This window comes from Bos indicus x Bos taurus, chromosome 29 (assembly GCF_003369695.1).
Source record: "Bos indicus x Bos taurus breed Angus x Brahman F1 hybrid chromosome 29, Bos_hybrid_MaternalHap_v2.0, whole genome shotgun sequence".
Classification (NCBI taxonomy): domain Eukaryota; kingdom Metazoa; phylum Chordata; class Mammalia; order Artiodactyla; family Bovidae; genus Bos; species Bos indicus x Bos taurus.
In genome coordinates, this window is record NC_040104.1 from 43,676,604 (window position 1) to 43,696,225 (window position 19,622).

Here is a 19,622-nt window from a genome sequence, read left to right on the forward strand (position 1 = left end):
AAAACCAAAAGTAACCATGAACTTTGAACAAGGATCTGGAGAAAGGAGAAAAAAAAAACATCCAGTTGCTACGAAGAGTAAATGGCCACTGAATTTCCTGTGATATAAGCAGGTTTTGAAGGCTCAGGGAGACCCCCCGACAAGGATCAGAGTCAGGCTATTGCTGGAGAGCATGGTTCTCATCACTTTCCAAGAGCCCATCTGACTCTCTGGCAGTGGTTCTGGAACTTTTTCATCATCTCTCCTCACTTCTTTGTTCCACCAAACCAGTGACAGAAAAGTGTCAATCAATCACTGTTTTTCCAAGTCACTTAGGCTTCTATTCTAGAATTAACCTTGGGTAATTATCCCCTACAAAATTGCCAGCCTCTTTCCCCCCGGCCAGAGCCAAGTTTCTGCAGCCCCATGACAAACACTGACCTGGGCGCCTAGTAGGTGGTCAATAAGATCTCCTTGCTGAGTGAACAGATAACCCCTGACTCTTCACTCCCTCCCAGTGATTACTTTCAGGCTTACCAGTCTTTAAGAATCATCGTCTGTCATGTCCCTGACAATTATCACTTTCTTTCCACTCCCACTGAAATCACTTTATTTAAGTTATGTCCTACCACTTTACTTCTTTCATCCATCTAACAAAAAATTCTGAATGCCAGTGAATTTCCAGGCCCTAGAAACATGCAATGAAAAAAAAATCAGCAACTAAGGGGGAAAAAAAAAACATTAAAAATTGTTGCCTTCCTGGCAGGTGGGTTCTTTACCACTGAGCCACCAGGGAAGCCCTCATGAAGTTTACATTCTAGTAAAAAGAGATCCACAGTAAACAAAAACAGTAAGATACATATAATATTACATTATCTGGTGAAAAGTGCTATGGAGAAAAGCAGGGACTTCCTGGTGGTCCAGCGGTTAAAAATTCACCTTGCAATGCAGAGGACATACGTGGGTTCCACCCCTGGTCAGGGAACTAAGATCCCACATGCCGCAGGTCACCTAAGCCCACGTGCCACAGCCACTGAGCCTGCACTCTGCAACTAAGACCCACCCAATGCAGCCAAATAAATATTAAATAAATGAATAAAGCAGCAAAGGAGAAATGAGTATGCTAGTGAAAGTTGCTCTGTCGTGTCTGACTCTTTGCAACCCTGTAGACTATATAGTCCACGGAATTCTCCCAGCCAGAATAGTGTAGTGGGTAGCCTTTCCCTTCTCCAGAGGATCTTCCCAACCCAGGGATGGAACCCAGGTCTCCTGCATTGCAGGTGGATTCTTTACCAGCTGAGCCATAAGAGGCCAGGGTGAAGTAAAGCAAGATGGATAAGGAAGGCTCAGCGAGAAGGTATCATTTGAGTAAAGATCAAAAAGAAGTAAAGGAGCAAGCCATTAGGATGCTTAGGAGAAGAGGGCTTCAGACAGGAGGAGTGGCAAGTACAAAGATGCTGAGGCTCAGAAGTGTCTGCCACGCATGTGGAAAACACAGGGAGACTGTTGGCTGGTGAGAGCTGAGCAAGGAGAAGAAGAATGTGCAATGAGGCAGGCGGATCACAGGATCCAGACTGTTGACAGTTTCAGGCCATTATCCTGAGGCTACCTGCTATTCTGGATGAAAGAGTGTGCACAGATGAGAAACAAGAACCGATAGAAGTAAATGGACCCCTATGGATGCTGCATTGAGGCATGACATACAGGAATCAAGGTTGGAAGCGGGGAAACCACAGTCCAGGCAAGAGATATTGATGCTGACCAAAGGGGCAGTGGTGAAGATGGTCTAGACTGACTGTTTTCCAGATATATTTGGAGATAGAGAAGATAGGTGAACTATAACTTATGAGATGATCCAAACATGACTACCAAGCTTTTGACCTGAATTACTGAAAGCATGGAGCTGCCATTAGCTGAAATGGAGCAGGTTTTGGGAGGCACAGGTTTCACGGAAGTCGACTGGGACTTTGACATGTTAGGTTTGAGATGTCCGTTATGCAGATGTGGTGAGTAGGCAGCTGGATATGTGAGTCTGAAGTTCCAGGGCTGAGGTGGTCAGGACTGGAGATTTACTCGTATTTTAATATCTGTACACCTCCTCCAGATTTACCATCCAAAGCCTGTTGTCACTCTATAATTTGCTTAATTAAATCTACTGCTGCCCAGAACAGGTGCCAAAATGGGAGACTGGGCTGCTCACATGTTATGTGACCCACACAAGATTTAAAGCAATTTGAACAATTTCCCAAGAGTTGCAAATTGGAAGATAAATACAAATATGGAATGTCTTGAAAATTCAGAATATGCAAAAATCTGGGGTCAATATTTTATGAATTGCTCCGTCGAGTTCATTTGAGCTGATCAGTACCAAGCACTTGGTCTTTTTTATGTTTATTTTTTATCATTATTGAGACTTAAATTTTTGAAAACAGTTTTAGGTTCACAGAAAAATTGAATGAAATGTACAGAGATTTCCCATATACTCTCTGCCCCGATACATGTATAGCTTCCCTTGTTATCCATATCACCCACCAGAGTGATACACTAACAGTTATACTTGCTGACTCTAAACTGACATATCATAATCCCTCAAAGCCCACGGATTACCTTAGGGTGAATTTTTAGTGTTGTATATTCTACGGCACTGGACAAATGTTTAAGGACATGTATTCATCATTACGGGATCATCCAGGGTTCTTTCATTGCCCTGAACATCCTCTTGCTCCGTTATTTCCCCCCCTCCCTACCCCAACTCTAGCAACCACTATTCTCTTCACTGTCTCCATAGCGTTGCCTTTCTCAGAATGTGATGGAGTTGGAATCACATACCGTACGGCCTTTTCAAGTTGGCTTCTTTCACTTAGTAATATACATTCCAGTTCCCTCCATGTCTTCTCATGGCTTCATAGCTCACTTCTTTTTAATGCTGAATCATATTCCATTATCTGGTTTAACCATTCAACTGTGTGTGTGTTCAGTCGAATCTGACTCTTCTGTGACCCTGTGGACTGTAGCCCACCAGGCTCCTCTGTCCATGGGATTTCTCAGGCAAGAATACCACAGTGAGTTGTCATTTCCTTCTCCAGGGGATCTTCCTGACTCAGGAATTGAACCTGAGTCTCCTGCATTTGGCAGGCAAATTCTTTACAGCTCAGCCACCAGGGGAGCCCCAACCATTCACCTATTGAAGGACATCTCTGTGGCTCCCAACTTTTGGCAGTTAGGAATACAGCTGCTATAAACATCTGTGTGTAGCTTTTGTGTGGACATAATTTTTCAACTCCTTTGGGTAAATACCAAGGAGCACAGTTGCTGGGTTATATGGTATATTTAGTTTTGTAAGTAACTGCCAAACTGCCTTCCATAGCCAAGCACTCAATTTTGAAGTCAAAAAAAAAAAAAAAAGGTGGCTAAGATACTATTACTTTCACATTGTTAGATAACACTGCCTTAAATTTAAATGTATGTATCTATATCCATTTTATTCAAATAATTATAACAAACTATTTGGAATTCAATGACATTTATATAATTTTATTTTAAAGTAAATCATTGCTATTGATCCACTTTTTTAAAGTCTCTTATACATGCTTATGTAGGATCCCATGATTTGGTTCTTTGTCTCAAAATACTCTTTAACACACTCAGCCTCATTTCTATACAACCATCCAGCTGTACATGAAATTTTGCAGAGAAACAAAATGGGAACCAGGATTCAGGGGAAGTTTTATCTTCATTTCCTAGGGAAACAGGGAGCAGAAGAGTGAGTGGTCCAGAAGTGAGAACCGATTTTTTCAGAGAAGACCTTAGGAAAGATGAACAAGTGATTGCCAGGTAGAGAAAAGAGTTCATTTACTTTACCCCTTGGGCTCCTGTGGGATTTTTAAGGTTTCACAGCTTGATCTACAAGTCAAAGGCTAATCCTCAGACTGTGGATTGCTGCGTGCAATCTAGCAATCTATGCCTTGCCGGGCTCACTAAGTTCTGCCTCTTGCTTTCATTCACCATTCCACGGCCTTCCCATCCTCACTGGAACATACACCATCTCTGACTCTGCCTGACTACATCCTACCTATTCTTCAAGATTGTACCAAATCCTACCTCCTTGGACCTTTTTCTGACTACCTGGCCCCAGGCTCAGTTCGTTCCTCCCCGATATCAGACAGCGCTGACAATGCGCCACTGGCTCGCCTGTCCAATCAGACCCCGCCCCACACCGCTTTCTACGTGCTGCAAACTGCAGACCATGTCCCCAGTTACACTGTAGTCTCCTCAAGCCCGCTGTGGAATTCCTGTAATACTGATCTCTACTGATGCTTTAGAACTGTGGTGCTGAAGAAGACTCCTGAGAGTCCCTTGGACAGCAAGGAGATCAAACCAGTCAGTCTTAAAGGAAATCAACCCTGAATATTCATCGGAAGGACTGAGGCTGAAGTTGAAACTCCAATACTTTGGCCACCTGATGGGAAGAGCCAACTCACTGGAAAAGACCCTGGGAAAGATTGAGGGCAGGAGGAGAAGGGGATGATAGAGGATGAGATGGTTGGATGGCATCACTGACTCAATGGACATGAGTTTGAGCAAGCTCTGGGAGATAGTGAAGGACATGCAAGCCTGGCGTGCTGCAGTCCATGGGGTTGCAAAGAGCTGGACATAGTGACTTAATGACAATGATCTCTCCTTCGTACATGTACTCTGAGAAGCTCTTAGTCTGTGCTCACAATGGTCTTGCAAAACAGAATGGAGCTGGTAACACAAGTACTCTTTACACAATAAAGTAACAATGAATAATGATTTCTTATTGAGAGGGAGCCCCATCAGGGAGAGGAGTGGACTGAATAAAGCAAGATCTCTAATCCAATTCATTGACTTTCCATGACTACTAAACTCCTGCTCACTCTTAAAATCCACTCCAAAAAAAAATCTGTCCCCAGTTCAGAACTGCCTCTCCACAGTTTCTTTAAAGATACTTTCATAACTCACAAGGGACCCTGGACTCTAAGGGTTTCACTCTTAAATAATTCACAGATTCCTTCATAGGTAAAATTCCCAAAATGTGTTCCAAGGTGCTCTGGGGGGCCTCAGTGAAGTCACAGGGTTGCAACTGGATAATTTTAAATTACCCAGGCAAGCAGTGGTGCTCAAGATCAGACACCTCGGGAACTACTAACTAGAGGCAGGTCACGATTTTAACATTAGATTGTGCTACATTCCCTTTGATGTGCTCATATCTCTTTGAAGCTGGCGTTTTTGCAGTTTGTGTGATAAAAAGCAAGATCATGTGAAAATCAATAAGAAACAGGAAATGAGGGTGGTGGTGACCACTCTGACTCAGTTTCGAGATGCTGTTCTATAGCCCAAAGCAATACATGTCCCTATAGTAAATAATCATAGCTATTAAAAATGAAATAAAAATCATTTTCACTTATGTCCTCCATTTTCCCAAAGGACTATTAAATTATTAGACTATAATACTTATGAAATTGTTGGTGCTAATTACTTAACAAACTATAGTCAATATCTTATAATAAGCTTTAATGGAAAATAACTTCAAAAATAATGTATGTCTATATGTATAGCTGAGTCACTTTGCTGTGCGCCTGAAACATTGTAAGTCAACTATACTTCAATAAAATATATATTACAAAAAATAATAAAAATAAAAAATTGATGAATATATATTCTGTTGGCCTAAAGACACCATGAAAAAATTATCTGTACTTTGATACTAAAGGTTCTGTGAACTGAGGAGTTTGAGAAACTCTGTTGTAGCTTCTCAAGTCTAGTCTAGAGGATTCTTTCATTAAGTTTAAAATGCACAGATACACACACACACCCCCTTCTACCACCATAAAGACTTAATTTTTATTCCAATACCATCAAGCATCATAGCTACTCTTATCTTTATTCTTCAAACTAGAGTCTATATCCCTTATGCACTGTGGTTTTCCTGTCTAAATATAGTATATTTAGATATTTCTTAATAAGTCAAACCAACCACATGATCTAAGCAATGATATATGCAAAGAATTCAGCTCATTCAATTCTTAGCTCTATCCAAAGTAGAAGGGTTAAAAATAATAATAAATATTCCTTTAAAATAAATACTATCCATTTTCAAAATGCAACTTAATCCTTGATATGTGAAAACTATCACACTGTCATATTACCTATTACCCCACAGGCAATAGTAGATGGAGCAGTTAGAAGGTAGCTACTACTTTGTAACCGGGCAAATCTCAGTTCATATCCCAGCACTATCTCTTACCTGCTATGCACCTTTTGAAGAGTTTTGTGTGTTTATCTGTTTTTTAGCCCTTGTAAGCGTAGACCTCTATGATGAGGTTAGTAACAGAACCTATAAGATCAGTTCCTTGTGAGCAGTAAATAAAATGATGCACAAAAAGTGCACAGTACCATGCCTGACACCCAATAAATGGTGGTATTCATAACACGTTATATTACAGGGGAAACAGTCCTGTCGACAAGTAATTTAAATCATTTGCTGTCAAACTTCACCCTACAAATTAGGTTGAAATGTGTTTGAATCCCTCACACAGTAGATAATTTCTTGATCTCCAATAGGCTGAGGTGGTATACAAGAAGCTAAGTTGTCCATTGTCCTTCCCGAGAGAGCACATTTACACAAGGCTGATGAGGAAGAAAGATTAAATAATGAATCAGGATAACACAGACTAGAAAACATAATGGTTCAGAGCAAAAAGTAATAATTCCAATTTCTCCCGGACATTTGAAATGATTGACTACCCTCTTCCTGAACTCGCTTGCCTTTGCATCCCAAACCTGCTTTTGCTTCACTCTCCTCCATGGTACTTTCTCTTTCTCCACATCTTGGCTAAGTCCACAGTCATTTCATTAGATCATGAGACAAATAATTGCAGCAAGCTCTGCTAAATACTGGAAAGGATATCTAGAGAGGTACAGTAGAACTCTAATAAGTTGCTGAAAGGAGACAAGACAGGAGGGAGTGGAGCTGTGTTGATTCAAGGGAGGAAGGAGTTACCACTGGAGGAGAGAATTAGGGAAGTCTTTGTACAGGAGGTCCCTTTCAGGCAGGTCTTTGGGTATGTGGAGATAAAGGGAAGGACATGTGAATTAGTAAGAAGAACAGGAGCAGAGGTGCGGAGGCGATAAATACGGAGTGTGAATAAGGAAGAGGAAGTCCAAGGGGCCACATATTGAGCCTGTAATGGAGCACTGGGGAAATTAAACCAGGCATGTCTTTTGAATCCAAACTGTGGGTGTCTTTGGTTCACCTCAACGCCATACCAACATTCTCTCTTCTTTATTGCTTTATTGTGAACTCTCAAAGCTGAAAGTGAAAGTGAAGTCACTCAGTTGTGCCCGACTCTTTGCGACCCCATGGACAGTAGCCTACCAGGCTCCTCTGTCCATGGGATTCTCCAGGCAAGAATACTGGAGTGGGTTGCCATTTCCTTCTCCAGGGGATCTTCCCGACTCAGGGATCACACCCAGATCTCCCACATTGCAAGCAGACGCTTTAGAGCCACCAGGGAAGCTCTCAAAGCTGAGTACCTACTAAATTCATTTATTCCTGTGCCCCAGGACTAAGACAATGCCAAAACACCCGGTGTTTAAAAAGAATTTTTTAATTCCTCACATCTCATCCCTAACAAATCAGAGAAGCCAGCATTCTTGTTCCAGTTCTACCTCTGACTAGCTCTCTGAGCCTGAGAAATCAATAGAAACCCCCTTTCAGAGCACAGCTTCCTCAACTGTAAAATGCAGGATTTGTTTTGATGACCTACAGGTTTTAACTCTGTCAAAATTACCTTTATTACTTCATCTAATCTATCCAAAAATCATAAAAGGAAAATACAGCTTTGTCATTTGACCTCCAAATGAATGACGTTTCACTTTGAATTAGGAAGATTTTGTTAAATGAAGAAGCACAGTTCTTAAGAATGCTCTTTAAGGTCACTCCCTAGTTTTTATGGTGAAAAATAAAATGGAATGCCACCTTAAGAAAAATGATTGCTGTATTTATCAATTCTAAAAGGCATGCCTTTTTCTGTTAGTGTTCAGAAAATTACCAAGTCTTTGAAGCATGAAAAACTTTTGTTTGTAAACAAAAAGTTTCTTTTGTTTATTGAAGAAATTTTTAGAGCAATGATGAAATAGTTGACTGAAGCTTTTTATTGAATAAAACTCACTAAACACGGACTAGAACCAAGTTCTAGGGTTATAATTGGGAAGAAAAAGCATCTCAATGCAGTGGTAGAGGACTTCTAATCTGGGGTAAGCATGGGATATTATGGGAGCAGATAAACAGTATCTTCCTCAGCCACCTGGACTCAAAAGAGACTTCCTGAAGGAAGTGAGATGGGTGATGACCAAAGGCCTATAGGAGCTATTTAAGAAAAGAAACGGGAAAGTGTAGTTAGCCAGAGACAACTGTACAAGCCACAGTATAAAGGGGATGGTAGTTGAACTGAAGCCACAGTAAGATATCCAGAATGGTCAAAATCACAGGTACAGGAGATGGGACTAGGATGGCTAACAATGACCAGATCAAGAAAGGCCTTGAACTTCATGCTAAAATGCTTAGTCTCTCACTCTGAAAGTAATGAGGATCCACTGAAGGCTGCCACACTGGAGAACACCTGACTGGAGACAGACGCTGCCTTAAGGAGCTTTACCTCTGTGGATTGCAAGCTGATGGGCGGGAAAGCTTGAGGAAGGGATGAGCTTTAGTGCAATGCTGCAGTAGTTCAGACGAGTTGTGAGGAAGACACGGCTACTGAAAGGAGGGATAAGAGAGAGCTATTTTCTAAGATAGAAAAGATAGGACAGGATTAATACCTGAGAATAGAAAGCTAAAGGGAGTGGGGAATGGTGAAGTTTAAACCCTGACATATTTTCAGAGAGTAATTTAAGACCATATAACTTCTCAAGCAAGCTCTCAAACAACAATAATTTGGAATCCCAGGCTAGAGTCTCAGACTTGACCTTGTCAGGTTGATGGAGACTGTTCTAATACACCCCCCTAGAAGATGAGGCTCTTCCCTTCACAGAATAAACCTATTTCCACCCAAGGAGCAGCAGGGCCACCATATCCATCTGGGAAGGTCCATTCCAGAAGCAAAGAGAATACAATGTTAAAAAGACTCTCAATGGGTTGAAAGCTTTGCAGGGTTTTCCAAAGTTAATTCTCAGAAGAGGGAGCAATCAAGTCTAAACATTTCACAAGACAACTCTCCTCAAAATGTTTCAGTTGTGCAATGACCGTAGTATCAACCCACTGGCCATTTAACACCAAACCCACTTTTACTGAGCAACTACAGCGTACCAGGCACCATGTTCTACTTACCCTTGGCTCAGTCTCCTCGCTTATAAAACTGGAAATAAAATGACCTATTTGCCAGAATCATGGTGCTGTTTTAACTGCAAAGATTTTCTCTGATAAATTGATAAATGTACAGAAAAACCCCTCTTAACCACTGGCAGAGCATATGCATCCTTTCATAATTTGTCTGCTGCTGCTGCCTCTCTCCACCTCCTCCTAGCCACAGCCCTCTCCTCCACACCATGGCGATGGCAGGGCCCATGATTTGACTTTCTTTAGCACCTGACATTTCTCCTTCAGAGGTTTATCAAAACAGTCAGTAATCATCTCATGATTATATTTAAATAACTTCATGTCCCCTGTGGAATATCAGATTCCATACCAATGCCTGGTTCATCCCCTCCTAAAAACCCTGTGCTTATCAAATGAATGAACACATTTTCCCAGGCAGGATCTTACACTTCTCAAATTCTCATATTGTAAAATGACTTTTTAAGTTAAACACATTAAAAAAAAATCTTAAGTATCATTTTGACCCTCAATGAGAGTAACTGTGTTCTGACAAGTCCACAGTGAGACAGATCCCGGGTTTCCTTTGCACCAGGTCAGGCCTCAAGGACTCCACGTACTTCTGAACATCTTGGACCCCACGAACTTCTCCCTCAACAGCTCTAAAATTTAGAATCTGTCCTCTTTCTAGTCATCATCTGTCCAATCATCTCATCCCAAGGACTTTCATTTCTTTCACCATGATGTTTATAATCTGTAGGCAATGAAGAACCACCAAAGCGATATTCTGGGAAGATAAACTTGACCTTAGTCCACATAAGAACTGGAGGAGGAGGAGACTAGAACTAGCCAGGGAGTTAGGACAGCAGGACAGGGGATAACAGAGCTGCCCCTGGTTTAGGGCAGTTGCCGGAGAGGCACAATCACCATCTGACCTGGAGATGGAGAGCATGCGCAGCTCAGAAGAGACGGAGAAAAGACGGCAGAGGTTTCAGGGCTTCGTAACTGGGTAAAAAGCAGTATAGTTCACTACACTGTGAAGATCGGTACGTGGAGAGATAGCTCTGGTTAAGATTTGCAAAGACATCATTTACTACTTTCATTAAGAGCGGTAACGTCTATGTTCCTTGTTGCTGTGTCGTATTTTTGTTTTCTTTTGTACTTTCCACATTTGCTACATTGAGCATATATTACTCTATTACTAGAGAAAACAAGCAATCTTGCTTTTTTATGCGACTTGGCTATGACATATTGATCTTGCAATATATCTGAGATATCATAAAGGCAATGTCCAGTAGGAAGATGGAATTGTAGGTCTGAACCTCATGAGGAGGCAAGGTTATCAGCACAGTTTGGGAGTCACCGGTACAGAGTTTAAAGCCACAGGAATGCATGAGCTCCTCAGGAGGAGACAGAATTAAAAAGGGCCAGAGGATGAACTTTTGTCTCAAGGTGAGTGGCCGGGAAGTCCCTCCCGGGGAGTCACTGGTGCTAGGAAAGAGCTCAGGAAATCACCCTAGCCAGAGGCTTTGTTTAGTCTGATCAGGCTTAATCTCAGAGAATGGAGGATGTGGTGTGGACAGGACCCCTTCTGTATCACCAGAGAATTTCAGAGTCACGTTTACCAACACAATTTACTCACCATTACAGTGTATTTGCTTTCACGCTATCATGCCCACTAAACCATGAACTTGTTAAGGTCTTGTTCAAGTCTTTATTCTTGTTTCCCCAACCAGTACAGTGCCTAACAGATACGTGTGTGTGTGTGTGTGTGTGTGTGTGTATTAGTCGCTCAGTCGTGTCTGACTCTATGCGACCCCATGGAGTGTAGCCGGCCAGGCTCCTCTGTCCATGGAATTCTCCAGGCAAGAATACTGGAGCGGGTTGCCATTCCCTTCTCCAGGGGATCTTCCTGACCCAGGGATGGAACCCAGGTCTCCTACATTGCAGGCAAATTCTTCACTGTCTGAGCCACCAGGGAAGCAGCAGGCATTTAATAGACACATTTGCTGAAAAAATCAAACACACACATAGAAGCTGCTCCCCACATTCCCTCCTCTCAAGCATTTCAGCGCTCCTTGGTCAGGCTGCTCTGTGCCCACCTGTCAGAACCAGTCCTCTAATCTAAAGCCTAGATTAGAGAACGTATCCCACAGGCCTAATGCCCATGTGTCTGTGATGCCCAGAGAGTCTAACAACCTCCTTGTAAGAAGCCCTGAGGTGTGTTCCCCACCCAGCCCTCACCTCATGTTGAAAGTTCACTGTTCCGTTCAGTGTACATATTATTTACTTGTAAGCACATAGCATGTTAACCCACATGGTATTTAGAAACTCTGTAATTAGCCAGGCTAGAAACAAGACAATAACTGCCCACTTGAACGTGGCCCAGACTTGCCATGCATTTTTATTTTTTTGCCTGGAACGGCGGTTGCCAAATTTAGCACTCTCTACATTTTCAGATCCATTGCATTAATATTTAAGACACTTCTAAAACCTCCCAGAGAATTTGTCTTTTAGAAATAGATATAAAAGGGCTTCCCTGGTGTCTCAGTGGTAAAGATTCCACTTGCCAATGTAGGAGACACGGGTTCAATCCCTGATCCGGGAAGATCCCACATGCCGCAGGACCACTAGGCCCGGGGGCCACAGCTATCGAGCCCATGCTCCAGGGTCCAGAAGCCACAACCACTGAGCCTGGCTCCACAACGAGAGAGACCACCACGGCGGTCCATGCCCTGCCAGCAGAGCATAGCTTCTGCTCACCATAACTAGCGAAAGGTCGCACAGCAGCAAAGACCCAGCAAGCCGATAAATAATTAAAAAAAAAAAAAGATATTCAAGAGAAAGTGAAGTCACCCAGTCGTTCCTGACTCTTTGCAACCCCGTAGACCTACTGGGCTCCTCTGTCCATAGGATTTTCCAGGTAAGAATACTAGAGTGGGTTGCCATTTCCTTCTCTACCAGATCTTCCTGACCCAGGGATTGAACCCAGGCCTCCTGCATTGTAGGCAGACGCTTTACCGTCTGAGCCACCAGGGAAGTCTTGGTTGACGTCTATTGAAGAGAAGTCAAGTCCAAAATCTCGGTTGAATTTTACAATGTGGAAGCCCATCACAGACACTAAAACAACCGAGCACTGTGACCCAGATGACCTTCAGGGCCACTGATGCTCTGGGCTCCTGCCTCTAGACACGGGTAACTCTAGACCCGCTCTGCTGCCCCTCTGCCTGTTGGAGAGTTAATGTCCTCCAGGGCTTCGTCACACGGCTTAGGTGGGGAAAGTCAATACAGATGTGCCCTGCGGGGAAATATTTTTCCTACGTGTTGGATTTTAACTATTTAGGGGAATGTATTACTTAGGAGAGTCTTGCCGTGAAACTTTTCACGTGGGAGAGAAGGATTCTCTACATCATCTGCCAACTTTATTTTCTACTGTATCTGTTAAATGTGGGATTGAGTTTTCTGATGACCCACAGATCTGGTCATTTTTCTCAAATATATGCATCAAAGATGGAGTTAAACAGACCTGCTCTTCCTGCTCTCCTCTGCCACATGAGAGCTGTTGTGATCTTGGGTCTCTGATTCTTGATCTAATATAAAATAGGTTTGACACCACCTGCTCTGTCTATGCCCTCAGCAACTCTGAGAAGATCAAGCAGGAAAATGTATGTGAAAGAAGTTTGTGATAACAGTTAATAAAAGAAGAGTAATAGCTAACATTCAGAACGCATCAGGCACAGCTTTACATGAATTAACCCATCTCATTCTTTCAATTCTAAGATGCAGGGTCTGCCATTGTCCCCAGGTTTTAGACAGGAAACCAAGGCACAGAAATTAAGTAACTTGCACAAGTCACAAAGCTAGTAAGTAAAGTTGGAATAAGCTGTTACATACTAACTGGGCATGTTAATACTGGAATGGGTTGCCATGCCCTCCTCCAAGAAAACTTCCCAACCCAGGGATCAAACCCAGGTCTTCTGCATTGCAGGTGTATTCTTTACCATCTGCACCACCAAGAAAGCCCATGAATACTGGAGTGGGTAGCCTATCCCTGCTCCGGGGGATCTTCCTGACTCAGGAATTGAACCAGAGTCTCCTGCATTGCAGGCAGATTCTTTACCAGCTGAGCTACCAGAGAAGCAACTGGGCAGTGAGACCATATTAGAGCTGAAAGAGACTGCAAGAGACAATACCATGAAACAATTGTCATTTTAAAGATGGGGACTGAGATCCAGCACGGTTTCATGATTTGCCCAACATCAAGTATCTCAGTTTTAGAATATCCATAATTTATATTTATTAGACTACATCTGAAGTATTCTATTTCTGAACTGTGGGAAGTAGAGCAAAACTATTAGGAACCTAGGTGCTAGATTCAATGACCAAGTTTTAAGTTCCAGCACTACCACTTAACCAGCTATTTTACTGGGAAATTAAAAATTACGTATGCACAGACAATTGTAAGAATAAATGTCTAAAGATGTTAGCTACTATTACTATCACTGTCCTAATTCCAGTACCTGGTTCCCAAAGCACAGCAAGATTTGTAGACAAAATTGTGTTGTTCTCTTTGAAAGTGCTGATGGAGTCATCAAAGTAATCAATAGAATACTTCAGATGTATTCTAATAAATATATTATTTATTATATTTATTAAACATATAATTAATTATATATTATTAATTATGGATTATACATTATGGATATTCTAAAGCTGTAATACTTGACATTGGGCAAATCGTGAAACTTTGTTGGATCTCAGTTGCCCATCTTTCAAGTGGCAATTGTTTTCTTTCCCTGCGATATCACTGTGGTGCCTTCTCTTGTTGCAGAGCCTGGGCTCCAGGGCGTGTGGGCTTCAGTATCTGGAGCACAAGGGCTCAGCAGCTGTACCTCGGGGCTCCAGAGCACAGGCTCAGTAGTCGAGCACTCAGGCTTGAGCCCCACAGCATGTGGGATCTTCTCAGATCAGGGCTCGAATCCATGTCTCAGGAGGATTGCAGGCCGATTCTTTACCATTGAGCCATCAGGGAAGCCCAGAAATAGATTTCTGTTCCATTTCTTTTCACTCTCTGCACTGTGGTACCATCCAAAAACATATTAGCAATAAGGGAAAGAAGGCAAGGATAATCCATCTACTAAATAAGCAGTGCCCTTAAAGAGGAATTGTGTATAACCCCAGTGGGTCCCTCACAGGGCTATGGTTATAAAAAGCATGGCTTGATTCCAAATCAAACAGACCTGAGTCAAATTCAGCTCTTCCACTTACTAGCTGGGTGGCCTTGAGCAAAATTACTTAATTTCTCTGACTCTATCAAGAGTTTCCAAATCCAAAGCTAACTCAGATGCTCCTCTATGGTGGAATCACTGGGATTCAGAGTCTTCTACGGGGTTTGTGGGATTCATCTCAGTGATTTCAAGGTCTACTTCACAAGTTCCTAAAAGGTACTTTCTGCAGTCTTTTGCAGAAGCAAACTGGCCAGTCTAAGTGACCACAAGACAAAGATCACGGGAATTAGTTGAACAAATAGGACCCGACTTGGCCCTGAACCAAATGGATATTAAAAGTCTAATTGAGCAAAAGATTCCCTTGATAGCAGATGGATGTGATATCCTCTCAGGACAGGGCAAGTTTCCTCTACTTCATCAACACCCCTAGCAAGCTCAAAATGAGTGTCACTACCCGTGCCTGTAAGACACATGCCAAAAGTAAGCAGCAAGCAGACAGGAAGCATTCCCCAAGGTTGGACCGACAGGCAGATCTAAAGACGCTCTAAGATACACTTAGCTGATTGGGTCTGACTGGGGTCTGACTGGGCCACTGAGGCTGGGTTCCATATGCACTTACTCTTCACAGGACTAGCTATGGAGCTTGAAACATGTCCATTCTACACTCCAATCATCCTTCCCCACAATGGCCCAGCTCCCCTCCCCCCCTGCCCCGCCCCCAACAAGCTTTGCCTGCTGCCCAACTTCTAAGCCGGCTTCCTGGGTAGCTCAGTTGGTTAAAGAGTCTGCCTGCAATGTAGGGGGTCCCAGTTTGATCCTTGGGTCAGGAAGTTCCCATGCAGAAGGAAATGGCTAGGTACTCCAGTATTCTTGCCTGGGAAATCCCATGGACAGATAAGCCTGGTGGGCTACAGTCCATGGCATTGCCAAGAGTCAACACGACTGAGTGACTAAACCACCATCACCAAGAACTTCAAACCCAGCCCACAGCGCTCTTTGGGCTGGAGGCTGAAATGACAGGTTAGCATTGAACATCAAAGCTCTGGGAAAAATAAACTTCCCTACAGAGATGGTGCACACCACCATAGCTATAGAACTGACTTTCTGAGGCTCCTTGGATTTCTTATATACACAGACTTCTGTGACTATAGCCTCTACGGCAACTTCAGAACTGGAGGAGGTATTTTTAAGCTTGAGAATGAAATTGCTCAAGATGGCATGTTGTAATATGGATAGAGCTGAAAAATGGTGCTGGGTGTTTTAGAACAGGTTATATTCGTTCATCAGGAATTATTGTTTAATAAGATCTAATTAGCACACTCATATCATGTCCTTCTTGCCTAGCATTTACACATATTCAAAAAACAAAAAGTAGCTAGTATAGCAACAATTCCTGCAGGTCTCCTAGGGAGTAAGTACTAATGGGTTCAGTTAGCATTTGTAGGTTTTCCTCTCGTTTTCTCCTTTGTTGGGAGAAAGCATTCTATTTACAGATAAGGAACGGAGACTAGGAAGTTAGGAAACTTACTTAAAATTGCCCAAGAGATATGGGGTGAAACAGGGATTCAGATGGAAGCATTTCAAGTGGAATTTAGGCTCTTCATCTCTATACCCGAGTACTCTTAGGACACTGAGATTCACAGACATTATGTAACATGCCTGAGGTCACATCCTCATTTGATTTTCACATAAAAAACTAAATTACAGCTACACCCCTGTTCAAAGAGTAAGCTAATTCTATACCTGGGTCCTAGAGATGTTGATGCAACATCAGAGGTGTTAGACACTAAGAACAGCAGCAGCAAAGTGCCCAGGCTCACAGAGGGTTTTCTACATATACAGCCCAATCAGATAGTGGCCAATGACATCTTCTGGTCTCTGCTAATCCCTGTGCTCCTAGAGCAGTTAACGATGCCACTAAAGGCATGAATCTGTTCACATGTCAAGAGTTTTATCATAAGACCTGGCAGCTCCTGATTAAAGAGGCACCGGAATCCCCAGAACAAGAAATGCCCTTCGGAAAACTTCCCACATATGTTCTCACTTCAAGCCATAATAAAGTTTCCAGTCAAATGCATCTGCTAAAATGAACCTATTTTCTCAAACAGAAGTGGCCAGTTTGGGTCCAGCACTTGTAAAGGTTCCTAGTGCCACAGACTATGAAATAGACCCAGGTGAAGTGGATTGATTGTTTGAAGGGGTTCACAAGGAATCCCAGGGGACCTGAAAATTTCTTAGCAGGAGAGTCCCCAAGTTGTCACTGTCTGACTGCTTTCCAACTTAACGGGGAAGCGGCTGAGCTGAAGGGGCTTGTGGGGAGCAGGATGGTGAGCTCGGGATCCGCAGTGAAGGGTTGGACACGCCGACAGTCTGGGCCCAGGGACACTTTGCACCTCCACCTTAGACTGAAGCCCCAACTCCTGGTACAAACCCTGGGAATCAAATTCTGATTTCAAACATTGTAAGAGGCTCCTCATTTTCCAGACCTCTCAGTGAAAACTTTAGGAACAAATCAAGAAATCTGTGGCGAATGTCATAGAAAGGGGCTGCCCCAATGGCTCACACGGTAAAGAAATCCGCCTGCAACGCAAGAGACCTGGCTTCCATCCCTGTGTTGGGAAGATCCTCTGGAGAAGGGCATGGTCACCCGCCCCTGTATCCTTGCCTGGAGAATTCCATGGACAGAAGAGCCCGGTGGGCTAGAGTCCATGGGGTCGCAAAGAATAGACCCTTATAAAAAAATGACCCTAACAGGAATATATATACTCGATCTCCTTTTCATAGACGAGAGAGACAGAAGGACAAACAGAAACAGTGAGAGATTTACCCCCAATGCAGACACAGAAAGGTCCTTGGCTTTCTCAAAGCAGAGAACCTCCAGCTTTCTTGATTGAACGCTAGAAAAGCGGGTGTCGAAAGTTGGAATAAAGGGAGCAGTTAGGAACAGGAATTGGGAAACACCACAAGTCCGGAACTCTCCTGGTTCCCTCTGTGAACTGGTCTAGGGGCTTCCCCTCGCGGGTCCCGGCACCAGGCTAGGAAGGGCGGGCGGGACGCTCCGGGCGGCGTCACCCGAAGGATTGCCGGTGCCCGGAAAGTGAGCTGGGGATCAGAACCTAGTGCAATTCCGGAGGGTCTCCCTCTGGGTCCCGGGGAGGCCCGCGCTGCGCCCAGAGATCCCAGGGGAGGTTGTGGGAGGCGGAGATAAAGCAGCCGCCGCAAAGCGCCAAGGAACGCACGTGAAGTTGCAGCGCGCTAGGGAGAAACTTTTTTTGTTTCCTTTGAAACCAAGTTTGCAGTCCATCCCGGAAAGTTTTTCTTGGCGCAGCGCCCGGGAGGTAGACCCGGGTCTCCGCGGGGCCGCGAGCCGCTGCCCTGGCACAGGAGATGGTCTGCGAGGTGCCCCCGCCCCAGTTCCCGGCCCCGGGGCTCACCAGCGATGTCCCAGAGCTGCAGGCGCACCACGGTCTCCGGGTCCCAGTGGAGCACCTTGAGCGCGAAGTCCACGCCGATGGTGGCCCGGTAGTGCGAGGAGAAGTTCTGGTGCACGTAGCGCTTAATGATGCTGGTCTTGCCCACGCCCAGGTCGCCGATCACCAGTAACTTGTACAGGTGCTCCTTGTGCGGGACCTGCATGGTGGCGGCCCGCCTGCCGCGCGGTGCCTGCTGCGGACCCGGGAAGCGCCGCCGGGGGCCGGGCCAGAGAGACTCGGGGAGCGCGAGTGCGGGCGCGAGGCGGCGGCTGGGCGGGACGGGGGCGAGGGCGGAACTCCTCCCCGGCCGCTGCAGAAACGCCCAGACCCGAGCCCCGCGGGCTGACCCGCCTGCTCACCCCGCCCGCGCGGCTCGGGGGGAGACCCGAGCGATTCCTGGGCCCCGGAGACTGGGGAGGCTCACGCGCTTTTGCAAACGTTATTCGTTACAGCTCCTGACAGTTTCCGACGTGCTTTTCTCGCCTGTAATCTTGGCCACAAAGCTGGAGGTGTGGGTTTCAGTTTTCAGGTTTGGCAAGTGAGAGTGTCTAAAAAGTTAAGTGAATTGCGGGGAGACAGACGGTAGGTAACCGGTCTGGCTGAACATGGGACTCTTGAGGTCGTGGGCTGCGCCTCCGCCCCGCGGGGTAGAGAGAATTTGGAGGCGAGGCAACGCGTAAAACAGTTTCAGGAGGCCCATCAGCTGGGTTTGGGTCCGGCACGCCTGGTTTTCGAGGTGAGTGACCTCACACTAGTCATCTGAGCTGCCCCAGCCTCTTCTTTTTCCGTGATCTGGTACAGCTTGGGAGTGTGAACGCCGAGGGCCTTTCACACCTATTCAACTATTAATGGTCTGAAATGAAGTGAAAGTCGCTTAGTCGTGCGACTCTGTGCGACCCCATGGACTGTACAGTCCATGGAATTCTCCAGGCCAGAATACTGGAGTGGGTAGCCTTTCCCTTCTCCAGGGGATCTTCCCAACCAAGGCATCGAACCCAGGTCTCCTGTGTTGCAGGCGGATTCTTTGCCAGCTGAGCCACAGGGGAAGCCCAATTAATGGTCTAACAGGAGGATAGTTGGGCTGTAAGTGCTGAGGGCATCCATGGCTTAGTTTCCTCCTATCCTCTCCTATAAGCTCTGAGCAGCATTGAAAGACAATTTAGACAACTGGTCAGATAATGTTACATGATAATAAGAGCAAGCATATATCCAGCACTTGGTATGAGCCAGGTTTTATACACATGTCATCTAATCATCCCAGCAGTCCTAAAAATAGATACGATTATTCTTCCCATTTTACAAATGAGGAAAACAAGACCTAGACATTTTGGGTGTGTATAGGCAGCCCTATAGGCTAGCTCACATATCCTGAAATGTTCAGGTCAAGTATCAGTGTCTTGTGATACCTTCCAAGAATAGTATCGGCTACAGCGATTACTCTCTTTTTTCTTATCTCATGGCACTTTAAACTAACTAAATAATAAGGATCATATTATAGTATCCTAGCCTCTAATATATATTTCTAATCCAGTAAAGAGCCTAGACATTTTAAGTAACGTACATGGGGGCAAACAGCTTGTGATGAAAAAGCCAAATTCAAACTTA

The 19,622-nt window shown here is 44.3% G+C and overlaps 1 protein-coding gene across 1 annotated transcript in view; it reads right to left on the bottom strand.

The window, feature by feature from the left end:
• Window positions 1–18,266, bottom strand: part of RAB38 (RAB38, member RAS oncogene family) — a 66,114-nt gene extending 47,848 nt beyond the window's left edge. The window contains exon 1 of the mRNA XM_027532275.1: window positions 17,979–18,266. Coding sequence (XP_027388076.1) covers window positions 17,979–18,180 — 202 coding nt within the window. The 5' untranslated portion in view covers window positions 18,181–18,266. The remainder of the gene's footprint in view (window positions 1–17,978) is intronic.
• Window positions 18,267–19,622: the final 1,356 nt, after the last annotated feature.